We start from the raw sequence: 21,003 nt of genomic DNA on the forward strand, positions 1-21,003 counted from the left end.
TTTGATTGTGGAATAAAAACACACACACAAAAAGTCCAGGCTTTGAAAGTCAATGCACAACCATCTCATGCCTTATTTCAGCTTGCCCTTGCCACACCCTCCTCATACTGGTGACCCCTTCCCTCGACCAGGCCCAGTTCTACTGTAGACTTTTTGCTGCCTGAGGCAAATTTGTGAGGATGCACACCCCGATTTGGAATGATCGCACTGCACCCCACAATTTGCGCTGCATGTTATAGATGCAGGTGCAACCAAAAAAATAAACACCCTCAGTATAGCTAAGTAGGTAGCAAGGTTTAGGTACTCCATGTATAGGAAAGCCAGGTATAGTTTCCCCCAGTATAGGTTAGCCAGGTAGATGCCCACTGTATATGTTAGCCTGGTATAGTTGCCCCCAGAATAGGTTAGTCAGGTAGGTGCCCCCTGTATAGGTTAGCCAGGTATAGTTGCCACCAGTCTAGCTAGCCAGGTAAAGTAGCCCCAAGTATAGGATAGCCAGGGATAGTTGCCACCAGTATAGATAGACAAGAATAGTTGCACCCAGTATAGGTTAGCCAGGTAGGTGCCCATGTATAGGTTAGATAGGTATAGTTGTCCCCAGTATAGATAGCAAGGTATAGTCGCCCCCAGTATAGGTTAGCTTGTTAGGTGCCCCCTGTATAGGTTAGCCAGGTAAAGTTGCCCCAAAGTATAGGTTAGCCAAGGATAGTTGCCACCAGTATAGAAAGCCAGGTACAGTTGCCCCCAGTATAGGTTTGCCAGATAGGTTCTCCCAAAATAGGTGCCCCCTGTATAGGTTAGCCAGGTATAGTTGCTGCCAGTATAGCTAGCCAGGTATAGTTGCCCCCAGTATAGGTTAGCCAGGTATAGATGCCCCCGGTATAGGTTAGCCAGGTATAGTTGCCCCCAGGATAGACAGCCAGGTATAGTTACCCCCAGTATAGGTTAGCCAGGTAGGTGCTCCCAGTATAGGTTAGTCAGGTAGGTGTCTCCAGTATAGGTTAGGTAGGTAGGTTTGCCCAGTATAGGTTAGCCTGGTCCCCCCCAGCCACCACCTCCTGCAATACGACCTGTGTCCCCCTTGCCTCGCCTCTACCTTCAAGTCCAGTCCTCCACTCTGAAGAAAGGAGAGTGGCACGGCTCCAGTAGCAACACGTATACTGGTAGTAAAGTACTACCAGTATTTGCGTTGCTGTTGGAGCCAAGCCAAAGCCGCTCTCCTTTCTTCACAGCGGCGCTGTGGATCGCCACTGAACCCACTATAGTTAGCCAGTTACCCCCTATAGTGCTTTTGACACTTCTGCACTTCTCTGCAGAGGGAGGGAGAGTAGCAGGATCACTTCGGGCAACCAGCGAGCTGCCTCTCACTCACTTGGGGGTACATGTGTTCCCCTTGCCCACCCATAGCTACACCTCTGTGCACAGCTCTTACTTGCAGGCACGGAGCCACCATCACCCTCACTGTTGCCTTGAGCCAGATAAAAGGCAGCATTCTCACTGCTGTGGCTAGCCTATTCAGAGGCTTCCTGCCTTCACACAGGCACAAGTTGCCACTGCAGTGAGTGGCTTCCTGATTCTACAGAGCCCATCAAATGGGAACACATCAGAGGAGCCGCTCAGCCGGAGTCCCCAGCTAGAGTTTGACTACTGCTTCACTACTGATAGACCCATGAGGGTTTATCAGCCATGAATACAAGCGAGATCATTCCTTGGCTGGCAAGCCAGGTCCCACTGCTACTTTTTGGAGTGTTCTCTTCCCTTTTTAAACACCCCCCCCCCCCCCCCCCCCCCCAACACCACCCCTTCCTAAAATAGTGTCTTACTCAAAACTGACTCCAAGTAAGCTTCATTGTTGAAATGAATGATCAGTATCTTGGTCAACTGCTAAAATGGTCATTATGAAGTCAACCTGTATTGTGTGGCCATGTTGACAAGCATTGCTAGGCATCAGAAGGCCCACTGTCTTAATGCCTTTAACTTATTAGTGCAGATACATGCTGAATGTTATTTTAGGAGTTGTTGTGTTATTGAATTAATTAATTTCATAACTTCCAACTTAGTTATGTATTTCCTACGATATTGCTTGTCCTACAGAAGAAATTATTTGTCTTCATGTACTGCCATCATGACCCCATTCTAAATTTAATAAACAGCACTACAAACTAATGTACAGGAAAGTAGATCTTCACTTATTATTTTTAATTTACCAATACACTCAACACTTGCCATTGCCAAACCCTAAGGCAAAGAGTACCTAATTGTTTACCAAGAAGCACTGACAAAATCATGTTTTACTGTTGCCCCAGGGACTTGTAACCATTGTTCATCAGTTGGCCCGTATCAGCTGCATTGTGTCATCACAGCTTTGGCCTATAAATAAGGACAGGACCAGTGAACCTCACAACGCTCTCATGATGAAGACCATCATTGTGCTCATCCTGGCAGTGGTGGTTGCTGGCACAAACCATACCCCAAGATGTGAACTTCTGAAATCTCTGAAGAAACACGGCTTAAAAAAGAATGAGGTAGCAGAATGTAAGTAAATCTCTGAAAAGTTGTCATTAGTTTTTTTATTTTTTTTATTTGCGCACATTCCATCCCAAAGTTATCATGCCTAAAACTTTTGCACGTGCAAACTAGGGTGCTAAGTAGTTTGCACTCTAGTTTGCACATGTAAACTACAGTGCAGACTAGGGTGCAAACTACTTAGAACCCTGGTTTGCACTTGCAAAGCTTTTAGGCATGATAACTGAGTTTTTAGGCGTGATAACTGAGTTATCACGCTTTTGCGAATCGAGCCCATGGTGACAAATGAAAAACGAACTATAACAAGTAACTTGTCTATATATCTTATCTAAAGTTTAGATAGTTTACATAGCAAATCTAGCTGCAAACAGCTTCAAAAGTTTATGATTATTTACTCCTGTGATACAATAAGGGCAGCCATGTTCTGTTTGTCACATTAATGTCACAGGCTGAGGGCTGGAGATGCTATCAGCTTGCCTGTGTGTAAATCCAGTCCCCTCTCCTTCTCCCTCCTCCCCTCTGCCTCTGAAACCAATGGCTAGTAACCTCTTCCTCCTCCTGCCCAGACTGAGCTCCCATAAGCCCTTGCTACAGTGCGAAGGCACAAAAAGAGCTGTGGGCGAGGCTTGTTAAGTTTATAGGGAATTAGAGTATTAAAACAAAACAAAAAAAGTATTTGGCTTGAGGAATGCCATATAAACTATATGAAAGGAACACAATTATGCAATGTGTAAAAGTTTATCTCGGATCCACTTTAAGGGTGGCCATCTGAAAGGACTATATGAATTCCACAGGACTAGATGATTTTGGTATATGACTTAAAGTGTACCTGAGGCGACAAGTAAGAGGATGAGAAAAACGTGTATGTACAGTGCAAACATATGAATAACCGGGCTGTTTTACTTGCTTTATTTTGCTGCCTGAAAGAGTTAATTTTTATATGTGGAATGACAGCTTCTGTCTTGTCATTTACTTGTTGGGAATATAGCAAACATTGCTGATAAGCAGATTACAGCCATAATGTTTTCCTGGAAGAAAACAACTGAGGGCAGGCGGAGATAAAATCCATGAACTATTGACCTTATTGACCTTTTTGTAACTCTGGGACACTTATTAGGCTGCCACTGGGCAGAGACAGTAAAACATTCAATCTAGTTTGTAAATGTTTACATATAAAATAATACGCAAAAACAAGGAGAAGGAAAGCTGATCGGCACTGCAGGTGCTTTATTCCATATGCAGGCACAAATTCAGTACACAAAATGCAGAGATAAAATACTTACATACCCTGAGATGGAGAGTGGTGTGGTGGTGCGGTGGGTGCCAGGGGTAGATGCCTGACGGCCGTTTCGCGCTGTCAATGCGCTTCAACGGAGGCCTGCATATGGAATAAAGCACCTGCAGTGCCGATCAGCTTTCCTTCTCCTTGTTTTTGAATATCTACTCTCCATTTTTGATCAGAGCACGCAGTTTGCACCAGAGAAGCAAGAGAAGAGAGTGTGTGTAAATCCTGCCCTAGACCTATCCAGCGTCAGCTGTCCTTAGCTCCAGTGCCAACGATTTTCTCCCCTTTTCCTCCCCCTCCTTTGGCTCACATATAAAATAATACTATGAGATATCTAAAAAAGTCATTTTTAGGAGTAGGAGCATGAATACAATTGTTTGTCTCATCAGTTTATTTTCACTTTGGGTTCACTTTAAATAATGCTGGTCTACGAAGCACCACAGCACGATAAAAATAAATGTAATAGAAAAGCCTGCATTTTTGATATTAGATATCATTATTTCACTTGTCACTAGTTACTATATCTCATTACCCGATGACTGGTGATAATTAAGACCTTTTAATTCAATATGGTTCTGTAGCTTATCTTTTGCTACGCAGTGGTTAGGGCCCATTCACACTGGCAATCGCAAAACCCTAGCGCTTAATGCTAGCGTGTTGCGCAGGTGATTTTACTGCGATTAAAGCGATAAAATGACTGTACACTCTTGCGATTTCAGAGCGATGGTGATTAGTGCTTTTTAAGCACTGTATAGAGATCACGCTAGAATTGTAGTAAAATGCTGCATGCACTGCGTTTTGCGATTGTCGCTAATGTCGAATTACCTGCGATAGGTAGCAACTGCGGCAGTGAGATCACTGCCATTAGTATTGCGCTTTAAAAAGCACTAGTGCTTTGGCGATTAGCGGGGATAGCCCGCTAATTGCCCTAGTGGGAATGGGCCCTAAAGCAAAGATTTTCTTTCTAGGTGCAAAACATGCAAAACCAGCAGGTGAAGTTCTAAAAGTAATTTCATCTCTTTCGGATGGAAAAAAAATGATGTTTTTAATAATTTTAGCCGGCGCCACCATAGACTGTAATAGGAATTATATCTATAGCAGCGCTCAGTGAGTAACTTCGGCGCCGTCAGAAGACAGAGCTGCAGTTACTTTTAAAACACTGTAATGTGCCAGTAACAGCCTCTGATTAGCTGCCACCTCTGGGCAAATAACAACCCCTGAATAGCTGCCACTAATGTGCCAGTAACAGCCTTTGATGAGCTGCCACAACTGAGCCAGTAACAGCCTCTGATTAGCTGCCACCACTGTGCCAGTAACAGCCTCTGATGAGCTGCCACAACTAGGCCAGTAACAGCCTTTGATTAGCTGCCACCACTGTGCCAAAAACAACCCCTGATTAGCTGCCACTAATGTGCCAGTAACCGCCTCCGATTCGCTGCCACCTCTGGGCAAATAACAACCCCTGAATAGCTGCCACTAATGTGCCAGTAACAGCCTCTGATTAGCTGCCACTACTGTTCCAGTAACAGCCTCTGATGAGCTGCCACAACTATGCCAGTAACAGCCTTTGATTAGCTGCCACCACTGTGCCAGCAACAGCAACAGCCATTGATTAGCATAGCAGGCATTTTCAGCGCTCTTAATGCTATTAAATCTAAAATTAGATTACATCTCATTAGAAATGGAGCCACAGGTGGGTTTGTCAAATGTTAGACCACAGTCACAGAAAATGCCATTAATTCATAAAAAGGCTGTGCGAAATAAATCTTGTCGGGAAAATACCTCATTCGGTCTTCTAGACTTTTGTTTGGTAATTCATAAAAATTTTCACAGGTGCGATAAGTATAGTAAATTACCAAAGCCCATTGACAAAAGCCTTTATGGTAACACAGTGAGGGCATTGCGAGGCATGCCGACATCCCTTTAGATGTACATGTTTTGTTAGACTGCCTCTGCTTGTTCTGAATCTGTCAATTAGTCTTTCTTAACATTCTATTTAATTGTAACAGCTTAGATTAACTTCCAAGAAACTTTACACATGTCCTGCTTGGGTGATTTCACCCTCCAGCTTCTAACAGGAACCCGAAAGGTTAAACAGTCACATAGCCTAAGGTATTCAGTGGATGCCTGTTTTGTTCCTATCTCGCTCTGCTGCTGCCTGGGGGATTTAAAAGCCTGTTCCACTAGTGAAGGCTGCGGGTGGTCCTATCAGATTCCACCATTCAGACTTGCAGGAGAACAGGGGCTGTTTCTATTGGCTCCCTGCTCCTGTCAATCACAGCTGACTCTGCTTCTGCCTCTGAGTCACGCTCCCACAGTCTACTCTCCACATTCTTTGTGCCACTTCAAAGCATACGGTAATGCTTCGTGCGGCTATTACCACTTGTTGTCTGATTTATGAATTGACATTTACTGACATGTGTTGAGGTAATTACCACACAAGTCAGTAATTTACAGCACTGCTCGGTAATTTCAGCTTTTCATGAGGAAAAAGGGTTTATGAATTGACATTATCCTTAGTGCTTGGTAAAGTCAGCTGTTTTCTGCATTACCGAATGCAATAAAGCTTTATGAATAAACCCCAATGTGTGCTTCTTAGCAGGCCCAACTGTCCCACTGATTATCTTTATCAATATTCCTGAAAGGTGTGAGGTCTCGTTTTTAAAGAGTACCTAAGTTATAAACTACAGTTCCCCGCCCCTAGTGTGAAATTGGGCCCAGGGCCTTTTTTTTTTTACTTTGCAGACCACAGGTGCAAAGGATGCTGGGGGATTGATGTCATAACTCCACCCCTCATGTCCATGTGTGGTAATCGAGGAAGCAGAGGCGGGACAAGGTCCTCCAGCACCCAAGGCTGAGACACCAAAATGCGCCCCTCCATCCCTCCCACCCCAGCCGTCACACACTGATTGCTATTAGACTAAAAGGCGCCACAGGGCCCACAACCTCCCCAACACCTTAATATCTAGTTATCTGGCTTGCAGTCACTGCTATGTATCACCTTTTCTTATTTCTTTCTGCTTCAAACACAACTAGGAATGACAGCTGAATGCATTGTGCGCCCCCTCCTACACTGCGCCCTGAGGCTGGAGCCTCTCCAGCCTATGCCTCGGCCCGGCCCTGCGAGGAAGACAGTCAAACATCTGAAATAAGAATTATAGTAAACAGACATGATAAGCTAGGCTGCTGTAGTTTTCCTGTCTCTTCTCTGTACTACTGTTTGTGAAAAGAGAAGTAATTTAATCCAGGCAGGCAGATAGCAGGGCAGGGAGGGGCAGGGGAGTTAAGCAGGCTGAAGAGGAGGGCACAATGCTTTCTGCTTTAGGAGGAATAAGGAAGTGCTTACAGATATAAATGTGAGTCTGTTCTATCCAATATGATACTGTATACCAAACGTAAACTTTATATGTTCATCTAACTCTACACAGTGCCTAGACTACATATATGTATTGCCATTCAGACCTTTTTTTGGCTGGATGTGGTCTGTAGCCTCCCTGGTGGTAATGAGGCTGACTTGTTAAAAAACTTGTTACAGTCAGTATAGATGAGATTGGTTCGTCCACGCTGAAAACTGGCCTGGAAAGAGTTATAATGGTGTATGTGCACCACCTACCGGCAGTAAGCACATATTACAGAAAATTACAGAAGCATTACAGAAAACTTCTAGACTCTAATACTGTACTGTATTTTGTACAGAGAATGACACTTATTGCCACACTGGTCTGAACTCAGCCGTGACGGACTACAACGACCACCATGGCTAAGAGTTGTGCAGCAGACCAGAGTGTGTACAGTGGCCCAATGATGATACCTAAAGATCTGGCATGTCGGACCTTTAGCTATGCCTAAGCATGACCCAACGGCATTGTTCTTCGCACCTCCTCACCCGCTGGAAGCCGGATCTTCATGCAATCATTGTGCGCCTTTTTTTTTTTTTTCTGTGTAAAATGTTTCTGTTATGTAATTACTGTATTGTGTGTGGTCTGATGCTTTCTATCCACTATCGTGTTTTTGGTGTATGTCATTTCCTATATCTAAGCCCTGCTCTGCGCCAAGCCCAATTCCGTGCACGACCCAGTCGTGCTTGGCGGAAATAAAATTCTGATTCTGATGTAGTCACGCTGGTCTCACCATAATGACCACCACCACCACCATGATGGCAGTTGTTATGGTGCAGCACTCAGAGTTCAGACCAGCGTGTGTATGGACCTTTAGGGCTGGTTCAGGCGCATGTTTCAATCACCTGCCCAGAGTCTCGTCCAAATGCTTTTCTGCAAGCGTGCAGAAAAGTATTTGTCGACTTTCAGCGGCGATTCCCAGCGATCGTCATTTTTCATCCCGTAGGGGGACACAGGAGTGCGGTGCTAATGGACCCCAGAACGACCAGACCCTGCTGCTTCCAGACAGTGGAAAAAATAAAGTTGAAAATGCTGCTTTTCCATAAATGGCGGTAAATGACGTAATTTTAATTTAATTTTTTGACATGATTTTGTTTAGAAACTTTTATTATACTCAAAACAGATACAAGTCCCTTGCTTGATGGATTTTAGTAAGTTGCAAGCAAAAATTTCACGAAAATTAATTGAATCAATTTTTGCACAGAAATCCAGCAGAAATTAAACACTAGGGAGGTTAAGCATATTCAGGCTAATGCACTCTCTTCATTCATTTTGTGATTATTATTAGTATTTTTCTTTTATACATATGTGATGTGTCACGGAGATGTTTGGCATGACGTGTCCCGACTTGAAGAAGGTTGGGAACCACTGTACTAGTCCATCTCCTCATGGGGCATTTTCAGATTTTCAGATTTTTGTTTTTTTTAATTGTTAAAAGCATTTCCTGAACAGTTGCTAAGTCTAAGTTACAAAGTAGTGTGTAAGTGAATAGGGAGGCTGGCTGGTATCTCTCTATTTTACCACTTGAAGTCCGCAGTGTTAAACCCCCCTAAAGACCAGGCCATTTTTTACATAATTGACCATTGCAGCTTTAAGACACATAGCTGCATAGTTGCACAACTCAGCACACAAGTGATTCCCCCCCCCCCCTTTCTCCCCACCAACAGAGCTTCCTGTTGGTGAGGTCTGATCCCCCCCCCCCCCCACAGTATTTATTATTATTTTTTTAATACATATTTACATTACATTTTTATTAATAAATGTTGTTGTTTTTTTTCTAAAACCCCTCCCTCCCCCCAGCCAGCCAATTCTGGCGATCCGCTGTCATAGGTTTCTACCTATAAGAGCCGATCGCTCTCAAGTGCCCCAGGGGGACAGCCATGTCACACGGCTGTCCCCAGTACAGCACTGCTGCTGATCACAGCGCTGTACTAGCAAAAAAGACGGCGGTTTCGTGTCTAACAGTCGCCGCTCGGAGACTGAAGGCCGGGCGGGGCTCCGCCCCTCAAGCAGGAGATGCATGCGCAGCCTGCGTGCGATATCCTGCAGTAGCCGGCCCCAGGACTTGATGCCAATTAGCGTTAGGCGGTCCTGGGGCTGCCGCCGCGGCCATGCCCATTGGCGTGGGGCGGTCGTTAGGTACTTAAAATGCCATTCAGGAAATGCTTTTGAAACCAAAGAAAACCCTGAGAATACCCCATGAGGAGATGGACTAGTACAACACCTTTCAGGTCTGTCAGATTTTAACGACTTACTTTTTTGGCTGGAGTGGTCCTTTAAAGGCAACTGGGACTAGTGCTCTGCGTGTGATTGGATATTTTACATAAACACAGCTTTATAACACTGCTCTACACTGAAAGTGGCAGGGATATTGGCACCCTTTACTGTTAAAAAATTATCTTTTTCTACCCTCCAGTTATGTGCATCGCTGATTACAGCAGTCGGTTTCTTCCAAAATGCTCAACCAGCGACGTCACCCATGGAGTTCTTCAGATAAGTGCCAAGTACTGGTGCCACGATCCTAAGCATGAAGGTCCAAACCAATGCAATGTTGAATGTTCTGGTAAGAAAAAATACTGACATAAAAATAATAACATCAGACTGTAAAACACTTAGGAGACGATAAAAATTAAGATTTTTAAAGGGGTGAATATGTGTTAATTTTTCCACCAGAGCTGTAGATCCCTGAATAACATATCATGCAAGTCTGGCTTGGTTTTATTACGAGTCAGTTTGTCAGCATTTGCAACTCTTACCTAGGTTATATTGGATCATATCAGGAACTGCTGAATGGTTAGGGAATCAGCAACAATCCCAATCCAACACCCAATAAAACAGGTTTTTTTTATGAAACCCTAACTCTTGAATTTTAACCCCCCCCCCCCCCCCAAAAAAAAAAAACAACAACAAAAACTATTATATTATGCGAAAAAATTTAAATATGTGCAAACATAGACAAATAAGAAGTATGTTTTTTACAGAGTAAAATGAGCCATACATTACTTTTCTCCTATGTTGCTGTCACTTACAGTAGGTAGTAGAGATCTGACATAAGTGACAGGTTTTGGACTAGTCCATCTCCTCATAGGGGATTCTCAGCAAGGTTTTTATTCTTTATAAAGATATTCCCTAAAAAGGATTTAAACAATGATGCTGGCCAGCTTCACTGCTCGCTACACAGTTTTTTGGCAGATGAACAGAGCAACTGCCATTCACTAAGTGCTTTTGAAAATAAATGAATCCCTGAGAATCCCCTATGAAGAGATGAACTAGTCCAAAACCTGTCACTTCTGTCAGATTTCCACTACCTACTGTAAGTGACAGCAACATAGGAGAAAAGTAATTTATGGCTCATTTTACTCTGGAAAAAAAATACTTCTTATTTCTCTATGTTTGCACATATATTAAATTTTACAATTTGTTGCCATAGTGCCCCTTTAAATGATAATAATAAAAAAAACAAGATTTCTCTCTCTGCTGTCTGCTTGACTGTCTTAAACTGCCAGGGTTCTTTGCTTCTGCTACATTAGAGACTTGATTGATACTGTAGTCTAACATTAAAAAAAATACAGGTAGTCCTCGACTTACAAACACCCGACTTACGAACGACCCGCTGATACGAATGGCATAGATTCTGTGTTTCCATGGGAACATTTTTTTTTTCAAATTGGAGTTGTAGTTTTTGAGGAAATCGGTTTTAAAAAATTCAAAGAAAAAATGTCTTTTTAACTTGTATAAGCAGGTACAGAAGGCAGAGGTGACACAGAGGAGGACACTGGAGGCACAGAAGGGGACAGTGGAAGTACAGGGGACAGAGATTGCACAGTGATCCAACTTAAGAACAGATTCAGGTTAAGAACGAACCTACAGTCCCTATCTCGTTTGTTAACCGAGGACTACCTGTATATATTTTCAGCATAAGAAATCAGAGTGTTGTGTATATACTGATACTGTGTATTTTCTTTATTTTACGGATATAGACCACCCTTTGATTAAACACCCCTGCTTATGTAACATTTTATTGTTATGGCATTCTTCACCAACCTATTTTTTTTTGTACAGTATTTATTACTGACAAATGGATAACAATTTAAAGTTGAAAAAACTTGTATCCTATATTATCCATTGCAGTCAACTTCAATTCAGCTGCTCATAAATATAATTTTTTTTCTTTTTAGCATTACGTGATGAGACCTTTGATGACGACGTTAAATGTGCTGTGGAAATTAAAAAGCGTCAGGGACTGATTGCATGGTACGTGGATACATTTACATTTCCTATATAGCACTGAATAATCCAAATAGCTGTTTTACACTACATCTATAGCAAGGCAAAATATCATCACATTGCAACAATGTCATGCGTTTATATTGTAAAGCTGCATTAACCTTCCTGGCGGTAAGCCCGAGCTGAGCTCGGGCTATGCCGCGTAGGAGGATATCTCAGGCCCTGGTGGGGCGATTCATCCCATTTAAAGTGCTGTACGCGCAGCTAGCACTTTGCTAGCCGCACGCACAGCTTGATCGCCCGCACGCATCGGCGGAAGAGGGCCTACCCGCCAGAGCCCTGCGCTGCCCAGACCAATGAGTTCCAGGCAGCGCTATGGGCTGGATCGGAGGCGTCTGATGTCAGGACGCCGGCTGACGTCCATGACGTCATTCCGATCGCCGCCATGGCGACAGGAGAAGCCAAACAGGGGAACGCGTTATATACGAGTTCCCCTGTTTGCTATTGATGCCGGCGACGATCGCACTAGAGGGACACATGCGCCCTCTAGTGGTGTTTCATGTAGCGACCACTCTGGTAGCTTTACATGAAACAAAAAAAAAACCCCAAAAAATGTATTTCTGCCTATTTGGCAGAAAAAATGAACCGCCAGGAGGGTTAAAGACAGTTGCGTTGGGATTCTTTTTTTCAGGATACGTAACGCAATATGCATAGTGCAAAAATGCCCTTAATGTTTTCCTTTTATATATTAGCTCATGTAGAGAGAGTCCTGTTTTTTTTTTTTTTACTTAACCTCCTGCCGGTTATCCCGAGCTCAGCTCGGGGTAACCTGCGCAGGAGGATTTCTCAGGCCACGCTGGGCCGATTTGCATAATTTTTTTTCCTACACGCAGCTAGCACTTTGCTAGCTGCGTGTCATACGCGATCGCTGCCGCTTGCCGCCGATTCGCCGCGCCGCCCCCCCCCCCGCCCCAGACCCCTGCGCAGCCTGGCCAATCAGTGCCAGGCAGAGCTGAGGGGCGGATCGGGATTCCCTGTGACGTCCCGACGTCGGTGACGTCATCCCGCCCCATCGCCATGCCGACCGGGGAAGCCCTGCAGGAAATCCCGTTCTGAACGGGATTTCCTGCTTACTCTGATCGCCGAAGGCGATCGCTGTGGGTGGGGGGATGCCGCCTCTCAGCGGCTATCATGTGGCGAGCCCTGGGCTCGCTACATGATTTAAAAAAAAAAAAAAAAGTTCTGCGCTGCCTCCTTGCTGGATTAATTAGACCGGCAAGGAGGTTAAGTACCCTTCTGATGCTGACACTTCCAGGAATTTACAAATGATGAGTGGTACATTTTTTCCAAACGAGATTTCCAATTTAGTATATATGCTTAGTAAAACATTTTTTGTTCGATAAAATCAAACTAATATATTGCTTTTTTTACATGATGCTTAGTGCTAAACTGAATAACAGGTATTAAAAAAGGTATTAAAAAAAACTAGAGATACTGTAAGGGGTGGTTCACACTTCAAGAGCTTTTCTAAGCGCTTTGTGATTTTAAAACCTCTTGATAATTTTATCCTGTGTGTGTGTTCACACTGGAGTGATGCGATTTTGTAAAAATATCCCATAGCATTGCATTGGCCAGAGCTTTTAAAAATCATTAGAGCGTAAAATGCTCTTGTAGTTTGAATCAGCCCTCAGTGAATATGGTTATTTTAGCTTTGCCATACTTTTCACAAAAATGTCAAATTTTCACACATATGAGAATTTCCCCAAAATACTGTATGTGAGCAAGGGAAAATAACTTTTACCAAATGCATTAAAGTCTATAGCAGTAGGAAAACAGAGGCGCCAGCAGGATAAAAGCGGATAAAAACTTTAAAATTTGCTGGGAGGAAGTGGTGGACTTACCTCCATAAAGCAGACACGAAAGACTGTCTGAATAGTAGCAATCACATTTATTAAATAGTACCCCAAAAAAGTAGGCGCTACACCTGCTATTGCCGAAATTCTGTTTTGTCCCAACGTTTATTGCCTGATGAAGCGGGCTGGGCCTGCGAAACGCATTGCACTTTTTTTGGGGTACTATTTAATAAATGTGATTGCTACTATTCAGACAGTCTTTCATGTCTGCTTTATGGAGGTAAGTCCACCACTTCCTCCCAGCAAATTTTAACGTTTTTATCCGCTTTTATCATACTGGCGCCTCTGTTTTCCTACTGCTATACAGTATCCACCCCTGGTGGAGGGGTGATCTACCCCCTTTCGCATCTACAGAGAGCAACGTCATATCCCTGAGTGAGGACAGGTCTAATCTCCTCACCTGCCTATACAGTGGTTGCCTTTGTGGTAACCCACGTTTGTGAGTATAATTTTCTCACGATAACCTTTACTTCATTTATGCATAACATACTACACTGTATTGGGCTCTCGGTTTCTCTACACTTTAGCATTAAAGTCTATGGGCATGAGAAAACACATTTTCACACACGAGAGAATATGTGCAAAAATACAGTGGGATGCGAAAGTTTGGGCAACATTGCTAATCATCATGATTTTCCTGTATAAATCGTTGGTTGTTACGATAAAAAAATTTCAGTTACATATATCATATAGGAGACACACACAGTGATATTTGAGAAGTGAAATGAAGTTTATTGGATTCACAGAAACTGCGCAATAATTGTTTACATAAAATTAGGCAGGTGCATCATTTTATTGATTTTAAAACCTTTAGAACTAATTATTGAAGCTCAAATTGACTTGGTAAGCTTAGTGATCCCTGACCTACATACACAGGTCAATAGAATTATGAGAAAGAGTATTTAAGGGGGTCAATTGTAAGTTTTCCTCCTCTTTTAATTTTCTCTGAATAGTAGCAACATGGGGGTCTAAAAACAACTCTTAAATGACCTGAAGACAAAGATTGTTCATCATCATGGTTTAGGGGAAGGATACAGAAAGCTGTATTAGATATTTCAGCTGTCTGTTTCCACAGATAGGAATATATTGAGGAAATGGAAGACCACAGGCTTAGTTCAAGTTAAGGTTAGAAGTGGCAGACCAAGAAAAATCTTGGATAAATAAAAGCGACGAATGGAAAGAACAGTCAGAGTCAACCCACAGACCAGCCCCAAAGACCTACAACATCATCTTGCTGCAGATGGAGTCACTGTGCATCGTTTAACCATTCTGGGCACTTTACACTAGGAGATGCTGTAAGCAAGAGTGATGCAGAGGAAGCCTTTTCTCCGCCCACAGCACAAACAGAGCCGCTTGAGGTATGCTAAAGCACATTTGAACAAGCCAGCTTCATTTTGGAATAAGGTGCTGTGGACTGATGAGACTAAAATTGAGTTATTTAAGCATAACAAGGGGTGTTATGCATGGAGGAAAAAGAACACAGCATTCCAAGAAAAACACCTGCTGCCAACATTAAAATATGGTGGTGGTTCCATCATGCTGTGCGGCTGTCAGGCACTGGGAATCTTGTCAAAGTTGAGGGACGCATGGATTCCACTCAGTATCAGCAGATTCTGGAGACCAATGTCCAGGAATCAGTGACAAAGCTGAAGCTGCGCTGGGGCTGGATCTTTCAACAAGACAACGACCTTAAACACTGCTCAAAATTCACTAAGGCATTCATGCAGAGGAACAAGTTCTGGAATGGTCATCTAAGTCCCGGGACCTGAATAGAACTGAAAATCTGTGGTGTAAGTTAAAGAGAGCTGCCCATGTTCGGAAGCCATCAAACCTGAATGACCTAGAGATGTTTTGTAAAGAGGAGGAATGGTCCAAAATACCCTCAATCAGAATCCAGACTCTTATTGGAACCTACAGGAAGCATTTAGAGGCTGTAATTTCTGCAAAAGGAGGATCTACTAAATATTGATTTCATTTCTTTTTTGTGGTGCCCAAATTTACGCACCTGCCTAATTTTGTTTAAAGAATTATTGCACACTTTCTGTAAATCCAATAAACTTCATTTCACTTCTCAAATATCACCATGTGTGCAGGGGTGAGCCTGGGGTGCCTGGCACCTGGGTGCAAGATTTTCTCTGGCGCCTAGAGTCCTGGACCCTGTTGGTGGTGGCGGAGAAGGCAGTCAAGCAGCCTGTAGGCAGAGATGCTGTGTGGGTACTGACTTATGCTGCGTACACACTGGCGACTATGGTCGTTTGAAACAGCTCATTAACGATTGTTCCGCCGACAATCGGGGAAAGAACTTTACCCAACGATCATTAACACGAACGACAAAAGAACGACATCGGGAAGATGGAAATGTCCAACCTGACGGATCGTATCTACCGACAATCGTTACAAAACTATGGTGTGTACAGACATCGGCCGAGAACGATCGTTACAAGGGCCAATGCGCCTGCGTTGAATTCTGCCCAGCTTCAGTACTTCCTTTGTAGCGCGGCCGTAAAGATTGTTACATTGCTCATTTCAATTAAACTTTGTTTTCAAGTTAACAATCATATATTTGTATCTATTGTAACTCCATGTCAATGTTTTTTTTTTATTTTATATAAATATGTACGCAACATTTCCTTCTGATCGTTCTTTTCTGCGAGAACTATCGTTAAAATGTGTATGATAATCGCTGCATCCCATCATTGCATTCCAATCTTTCCAATATCGTTCGTTTGGTAACTATCGTTCCTTGCAAACGATAGTTATCGCAAGTGTGTACGTAGCATTAGTCTTCAGGCAGGCAGTAGCCCTCCGGGATCCATACCTCATTCATTTTAATGAAGGTGAGGTACTGAACACTTTTTTGACCTAGACGACTTCTCTTCTCAGTGACAATGCCTCCTGCTGCGCTGAAGGTCCTTTCTGACAGGACGCTTGAGGTGGGGCAAGCCAGAAGTTGGATGGCAAATTGTGACAGCTCTGGCCACAGGTCAAGCCTGCGCACCCAGTAGTCCAGGGGTTTATCGCTGCTCAGAGTGTCTATATCCGCACGCCAGGTAGTCAGTTACCTGCCAGTTGAGGCGTTGTTGGAGGGTGGATCCCGAAGGGCTGTGGTGATGTGTTGGACTAAGGAAAGTACGCATGTCCGACATCATCATCAGATCGCTAGAGCAACCTGTCCTTGCCTGCGTGGACATGGATGGAGAAGGATAATTACTGGCACCTTTTTTCCGTTGGGCTGTGACATCACCCTTAAACGCACTGTAAAGCATACTTGCCAGCTTGTTGTGCAAGTACTGCATCCTTTCTGCTCACTTGTAATTTGGTAACATCTCCGCCACTTTGTGCTTATACCGAGGGTCTAGTAGCGTTGCCACCCAGTACAGGTCATTCCCCTTGAGTATTTTTACGGTGTTTCTTCAACAGGCTGGACAGTAGGGATCAAGATCAAGATTTCCGACTCTGCAGAAATTCCGATTTCCATCAATGCCGATTACCGGATTTCTAAACGGTTACCGATTTCGGATTTCTGAGTACTGTTTTTTTTTTTTGGTTATTTACTGCATTCTCTCATTGGTCAAATACTTCCGAGTTGACTCTGCATTCTCTGAATGGTCCAATGCTTCAGAGTTCTGTGATTTGGCTAAAATTACCGAGTTGTGGTAATGCAGTATTTGTACAGAAATCTGATTTCCGAGTAGTGTTTTTTTTTTTGTCATTTTTTGCATTCTCTGATTGGCCAAATACTTTTGAGTGGTTTCTGCATTCTCTGATTGATCCATTGTTTCCGAGTTCTGTGATTGGCCTAATATTACCGAATTGCAGTTAAGCAGTATTCCTGTAGATTTCTGAGTTCCGTTTTCCGCTTTCCGAGTTCCTATCGGAAATTCAGATTTCTGATCGGAAATTCGGAAATTTCAATTCCACAAAATCTGAGTGAGCATCCCTACTGGACAGCATGAAAGACACCATCTGCACAAGGTTGGATGCCGACCTACTAATCATCTCCTCTTGCTCTTCCTCAGTGATGTCAGGTAAGTTCTCCTCCTTCCCCCAGCCACGAACAATACCACGGGTACCCAGAAAGGTGAGCAGCACAAGCCCCCTGCGACGCCTGCTGCAGTTGTTCTTCCATCTGCTCCTCAAAGCCACCTTCCTCTTCTGACTCCTCTTCCCCAGACGACTCCTCCTCCATCTCCTCCCTCCCCCTCCTCTGTGCTGCTGCAGGTGTTGATGACAAATCTGATTCAAACAACTCTTCCTCCTCTTCCTGTTCACACTCCTCTACAGCTTGATCCACCACTCTATGCATGGCATGCTCCAGGAAGAAAGCATATGTGATCAGGTGGCTGATGGGGCCTTCACTGCAACTCACCAGGTTTGTCACCTCCTCAAACGGACGCATGAGCCTGCAGGCATTACGCATGAATGTCCAGTACCTCGGCCAAAAGATCCCCAGCTCCCCAGAGTCTGACCTATCACCGTAGCTGTACAGATACTCGTTGACTGCTTTCTCCTGTTCTAGCAGGCGGTCAAACATGAGGAGTGTTGAATTCCAGCGAGTTGGGCTATCACAAATCTAGCGCCTCGCCGCCAAGTAGTTTCTCCTGTGAATGTCGGTCAAGCACACCATGGCCGTGTAGGAATGCCTGACATGTGCACACACCTTCTTGGACTGTTTCAGGATGTCCTGTAAGCCTGGGAACTTACTCACAAATCGTTGGATCATAAGATTCAGCACATGTGCATGCAGGGCACATGTGTCAACCTGCCCAAACTTAAAGCCAAAATGAGATTGCTGCCATTGTCACACACCACGTTGCCGATCTCCAGTTGGTGCTGGGTCAGCCACTGATCCACCTGTTTGTTCAGAGCGGCCAGGAGTGCTGGTCTGGTGTTACTCTCGGCATTGAGGCAATACATGTCCAAGATGGCGTGCCACCATCGTACCTGGCATGCGGAATAGGCCCTGGGGAGCTGGCTGTGTTCAGGAAATGGAAGCAGTAGAGTAGCACTCAGCCGAGGAGGAGGACGATGACAGCTAAGAGGATGTAGCAGGAGGAGGAGAAGGAGAGGAGGTGGCAGCAGGCCTGCCTGCAAGCCGTGGAGGTGTCACAACTAGGTCCGCTGCACAGACACGTACTCCCTGCTTGCCAGCGGTCACCAGGTTTACCCAATGTGCCATGAGTAATATACCTGCCCTGACCATGCTCTGCAGACCAGGCATCCATGGCCAGATGGAATCTTGACCCAAAGTTATGTGCCAGAGATGACACCATTTGCCTTTCAACTTCACGGTACAGTTTGGGTATTGCCTTTTTGGAAAAATAATTGCGGCCTGGTATCTTCCACTGCGGTGTCCCAATCGCAACAAATTTTTGGAAGGCCTCAGAGTCCACCAGCTTGTATGGTAACAGCTGGCGGGCTAACAGTTCCGCCAAGCCAGCTGTCAGACGCCAGGTAAGGGGGTGACTGGAAGACATTGGCTTCTTCCGCTCCAATATTTCCTTTACGGACACTTGGCTGCTGTGGGCAGAAGAGCAGGAACTGCTCAAGGTGAGAGGCGGAGTGGAGGAGGGTGGCTGTGAAGGTGCAAGGGAAACAGAGGATACAGCGGCTGAAGATGCTGCACCTCTGCTCACTTCAGGTCACCTTAAAGGACTTACGAGGCCAATTTAAAAAAAAAATAATAAAAAAAGTTAGCTACCTTGCTCAGCTTGTAAGGCACGGAGGACGCCGTCCGCGCCCTCCGTGCCGTTCCGCCTGGTCCCCGCCGCTGCACAGCCCCCCGAACGGTCCCCGACCGCGCGGCCCGGGTCGGGCTCCCCAGCCTGTACCAAGATGTCCGGCGGAGCTGGCCGCGGCTGCGCAGTCCGCATAGCCGCTAGTGCGGCTGCGCAGCTCTAAGGCCAACCCCCCGATCCACGCAACAGTAGCATAGTTCAGCATAAGAAAATACATTTTCAAGAAAGTTCCTATTTTTGCGAAAATGTTTATATTGTGAAAAAGGATTATATTTACATGAAAATATCAAGGCAGTCAAAAATGCAAATTTTAATGATGACCCGACCCTACCAGCTACATCAATGGTCCGTACACTTTGGCTACTGTATTATTATAGGTTTTGTATTGTTACTAAAATAATAAAGTAAAAAGCTTTCAGACTTACAACATTTGGTAGTCAAGCCAATATATAGAGCTAAAAAATATTTTCACTTAACTCCCTGCAAATGCATATGCACTAAGCCTCTAACTATTGCACCAACTCTCTGCACAGTGCAGTACATTACTTTGCAATCAGTGTTGCCAACTCATCCCTTTAATTACTGACACATTTAAGTTATACAGGTTCTGTGGCTATTTGCACATAATCAGTGCCTTAACTGCATCTACATAGCCACAAAACCTGTATAATTCATATGTGTCAGTAATTAAAGGGATGAGTTGGCAACACTGTTTGCAATGAATCTATGCAATAATCAAACTGTATCAGGTCTTCACTTCCTCTGTATATGAGTGTGCAGAGAGTTAAATGGAAATGTAATATTTCACTGAGTCACGCCCCTTTTTGCATCTTTTTCAATCCAAGTTATGAAATGTTCCTGGATGACAGAACAGTTTTCTTGTTTGTATATATGATGTATTTATTGTATTTTATATTTTCCTAAAATAATTACATAAAACAGGAAAAATCTTAATTATTATTTAGAGAACTAAACATAGTACATACCGTAGTTACAACAACAACAAAAAAAAAACAGATTTAAAAGCACTTTACATTTCTTTGAACAGCCAATGGCCTGAAAAATCAGCATCATTCTCTAATATATCATTAACATTTTATTACTAATAATTATACTTTTGTTTTCTGTTTTTCTTTTTCTTCACTAAAAGGGATGTCTTTGCAATCAACTGTAAAAACAAAGACCTGAAACCTTATCTACGAGGATGTAGTGGTCCTAATGGTGGTCCTAGTGATGGTCCTGATGATGACGATGATGATGACGATAATGATGACGACTGTTCCCATGGAAATTAAATGTTTCCTTCAGTGAAAATAAAAATCTCCCTGCTCTCCATGTATACACCTGTCCTATATTAATTTTTACCCTTTGAAAATTGTCTCTCTGGATACTCAAATCAAATAAACTCTTTGCAGCATTGACCACAGATTGTCTGTTTCTTAACAGCCCACAATGATAGATCTGGACAAATGACTAAGGAAGTAGATTTAAGTTCAATGCTTATCAAAAAGTGTTTTGGTATTAAAGGAGTACTATCGATTGAAACGACTTTTTTTTTTTAATACTCTATATTAGTGTACACATTAACACTAGTGCTAGTGGCACTTTATTTATTAACCCAGGTCTCTCTCTCGCTATCCCTGCTTAAAAATTCATTTCTCACACAGCTCATAGTAGTTTGGGTCACCCTGAGCTGCTTGGTTACTCTGTCACACAGCTCACAAATATATTTCACTGTGTCACTCACAGCATGCAGGAGACATGAGGAGAAATAGGCTGATCTGAGGTGGTAACCGGTAACTAAATGAGCTGGAATATTGCTGGAATATAACTAGCTATACCACGAGTCTGTGTTTACACTCAGACTGGCTGCCTGCTTGAGGTGATTCACTCCAGGCTGCATCCACTTTACAAGC

At 43.7% G+C, this 21,003-nt stretch overlaps 1 protein-coding gene across 1 annotated transcript; it reads left to right on the top strand.

Moving 5' to 3' along the window:
* Positions 1-2,396: 2,396 nt before the first annotated feature.
* LOC137541777 (lysozyme C-like) lies at positions 2,397-20,497 on the top strand. The gene is made up of 4 exons (XM_068263275.1): positions 2,397-2,535; positions 9,626-9,772; positions 11,388-11,463; positions 20,238-20,497. Exons 1-4 carry the CDS (start codon positions 2,412-2,414, stop codon positions 20,380-20,382), a joined length of 492 nt encoding a protein of 163 aa, XP_068119376.1. The 5' UTR covers positions 2,397-2,411; the 3' UTR covers positions 20,383-20,497.
* The last annotated feature ends 506 nt before the right edge of the window (positions 20,498-21,003 follow it).

Source organism: Hyperolius riggenbachi, chromosome 12 (assembly GCF_040937935.1).
Source record: "Hyperolius riggenbachi isolate aHypRig1 chromosome 12, aHypRig1.pri, whole genome shotgun sequence".
In the NCBI taxonomy this organism is placed as follows: domain Eukaryota; kingdom Metazoa; phylum Chordata; class Amphibia; order Anura; family Hyperoliidae; genus Hyperolius; species Hyperolius riggenbachi.